The 1,449-nt window shown below is 35.7% G+C and overlaps 1 protein-coding gene across 1 annotated transcript in view; it reads right to left on the bottom strand.

The window, feature by feature from the left end:
• The window catches only part of unc13d (unc-13 homolog D (C. elegans)), a gene marked incomplete at its 3' end in the record, with an annotated part of 28,163 nt that overhangs the window by 14,021 nt on the left and 12,693 nt on the right, over positions 1-1,449 (bottom strand). Inside the window, 2 exon segments of the mRNA XM_014032762.1 lie at positions 676-788; positions 1,034-1,151. Coding sequence (XP_013888216.1) covers positions 676-788; positions 1,034-1,151 — 231 coding nt within the window.

Below are 1,449 nucleotides of genomic sequence, written 5' to 3'. Positions count from 1 at the left end.
AAAAGAAACATTATGATTAAAAACATTATAATTAAAAACATTATGATTAAAAACATTATAATTAAAAACATTATAATTAAAAACATTATGATTAAAAACATTATAATTAAAAACATTATGTCTGATCAGATTTGTTAAATAATTGATGCACAGTAGAACTGCAGGTTCTCATGTACAAACGGCCATCTTAAAGTGGGTTAATTTCAACAGCTAACATCATGTTAATGCACAGAACAAATACTTTCCTTTATCTTATTTCAGATGTTCAGTACTTTGTTTCAGCTGTTTGGTGTTAAAGAGTTTTATAAATAAAGTTTCATGATGATGAATCACTTAGTGTTCAGATTATTTTTATCTTGACGTCTGTAAAACTGATGAGTCAGAGTCATTTTTTTCTCCTSTAAGGTAACTGTGGTGGTCTCCCTCGTGACTTTGGTTGATCCAACAACTAAAGATAAAGACGTAAAAACAAACTCAGCTGCAGTTTTCAGCTCAGTGTCTGTGAACTGACTCCTGTTATTAATAAAGTCATCTTCAATCATCTGACTGTCAAATGTAATGAGTTGTGTTTGTGCAGCTAATGAGTTTCATTAAAGCCTGTAACAAAGAGACATTTTGCTAACACAGACACAGACTGTTACACAACTGAACAACACCTGTGAGTACCTGAGCAGCGTGTGTAGTTTGGGGGTAGCAGTGGGGCTCGGGGGGAAGATGTCTCTGTATTTGGCCACCAGACATAAACCGTACTGCAGGAAACCATGAAGAGAATCCCCAAGTTCCTGTTTCTGATAACACAAAACAACACCTTTGTCAACACTCGTCTCTGCTGAAACATCAACTTCTAGTTTCTAACTGAAGAAAAATAAACTAAAATATAAACTGTTACAAGAAAGAGGATTTAAAGTGAATAAATGATCATAAAACCAATCAGGAATAAAACTGTTGGTGATGATGATGTAAGGATGAAAATGTCAGGAGAGAAAGTATTTAAATATTCTGTTGTAATGTTGTGTACGAACAGAAGAAGTACCTGCTGGTAGGGCAGCTCCTGCTGGTGCCAGTGGTACTCTATACTGGTGATCTGCTGGAACAGAACCGATGAGTCCACCTCTAAACTCTGGTACAGTTTACTGTACGCCACCCACTTCCTGCAGGGCAACGACATCACACTTATTCAGAACAGAAACATGACACACACACACACACACACACACACACACACACACACACACACACACACACACACACACTTGGAACTAAAAGCTGGGCTGTATGGTTTTAAGACTAGCAGAGTATCAAATATCTAAACATTAAAATAACTTGTGTGGTTTGGGTCACTATGTGAACCATATAAGAGCCAAACAGTTTTACCCCATTTATTTACACCTATATAGAATAGAATAGAATAGAATAGAATAGAATAGAATAGAATAGAATAGAATAGAA

This window comes from Austrofundulus limnaeus, unplaced genomic scaffold, assembly GCF_001266775.1.
Source record: "Austrofundulus limnaeus strain Quisiro unplaced genomic scaffold, Austrofundulus_limnaeus-1.0 Scaffold1533, whole genome shotgun sequence".
Lineage (NCBI taxonomy): Eukaryota > Metazoa > Chordata > Actinopteri > Cyprinodontiformes > Rivulidae > Austrofundulus > Austrofundulus limnaeus.
The sequence above is the reverse complement of the archived record's forward strand: the minus strand, read 5'-3'. Positions and strand labels throughout refer to the sequence as shown.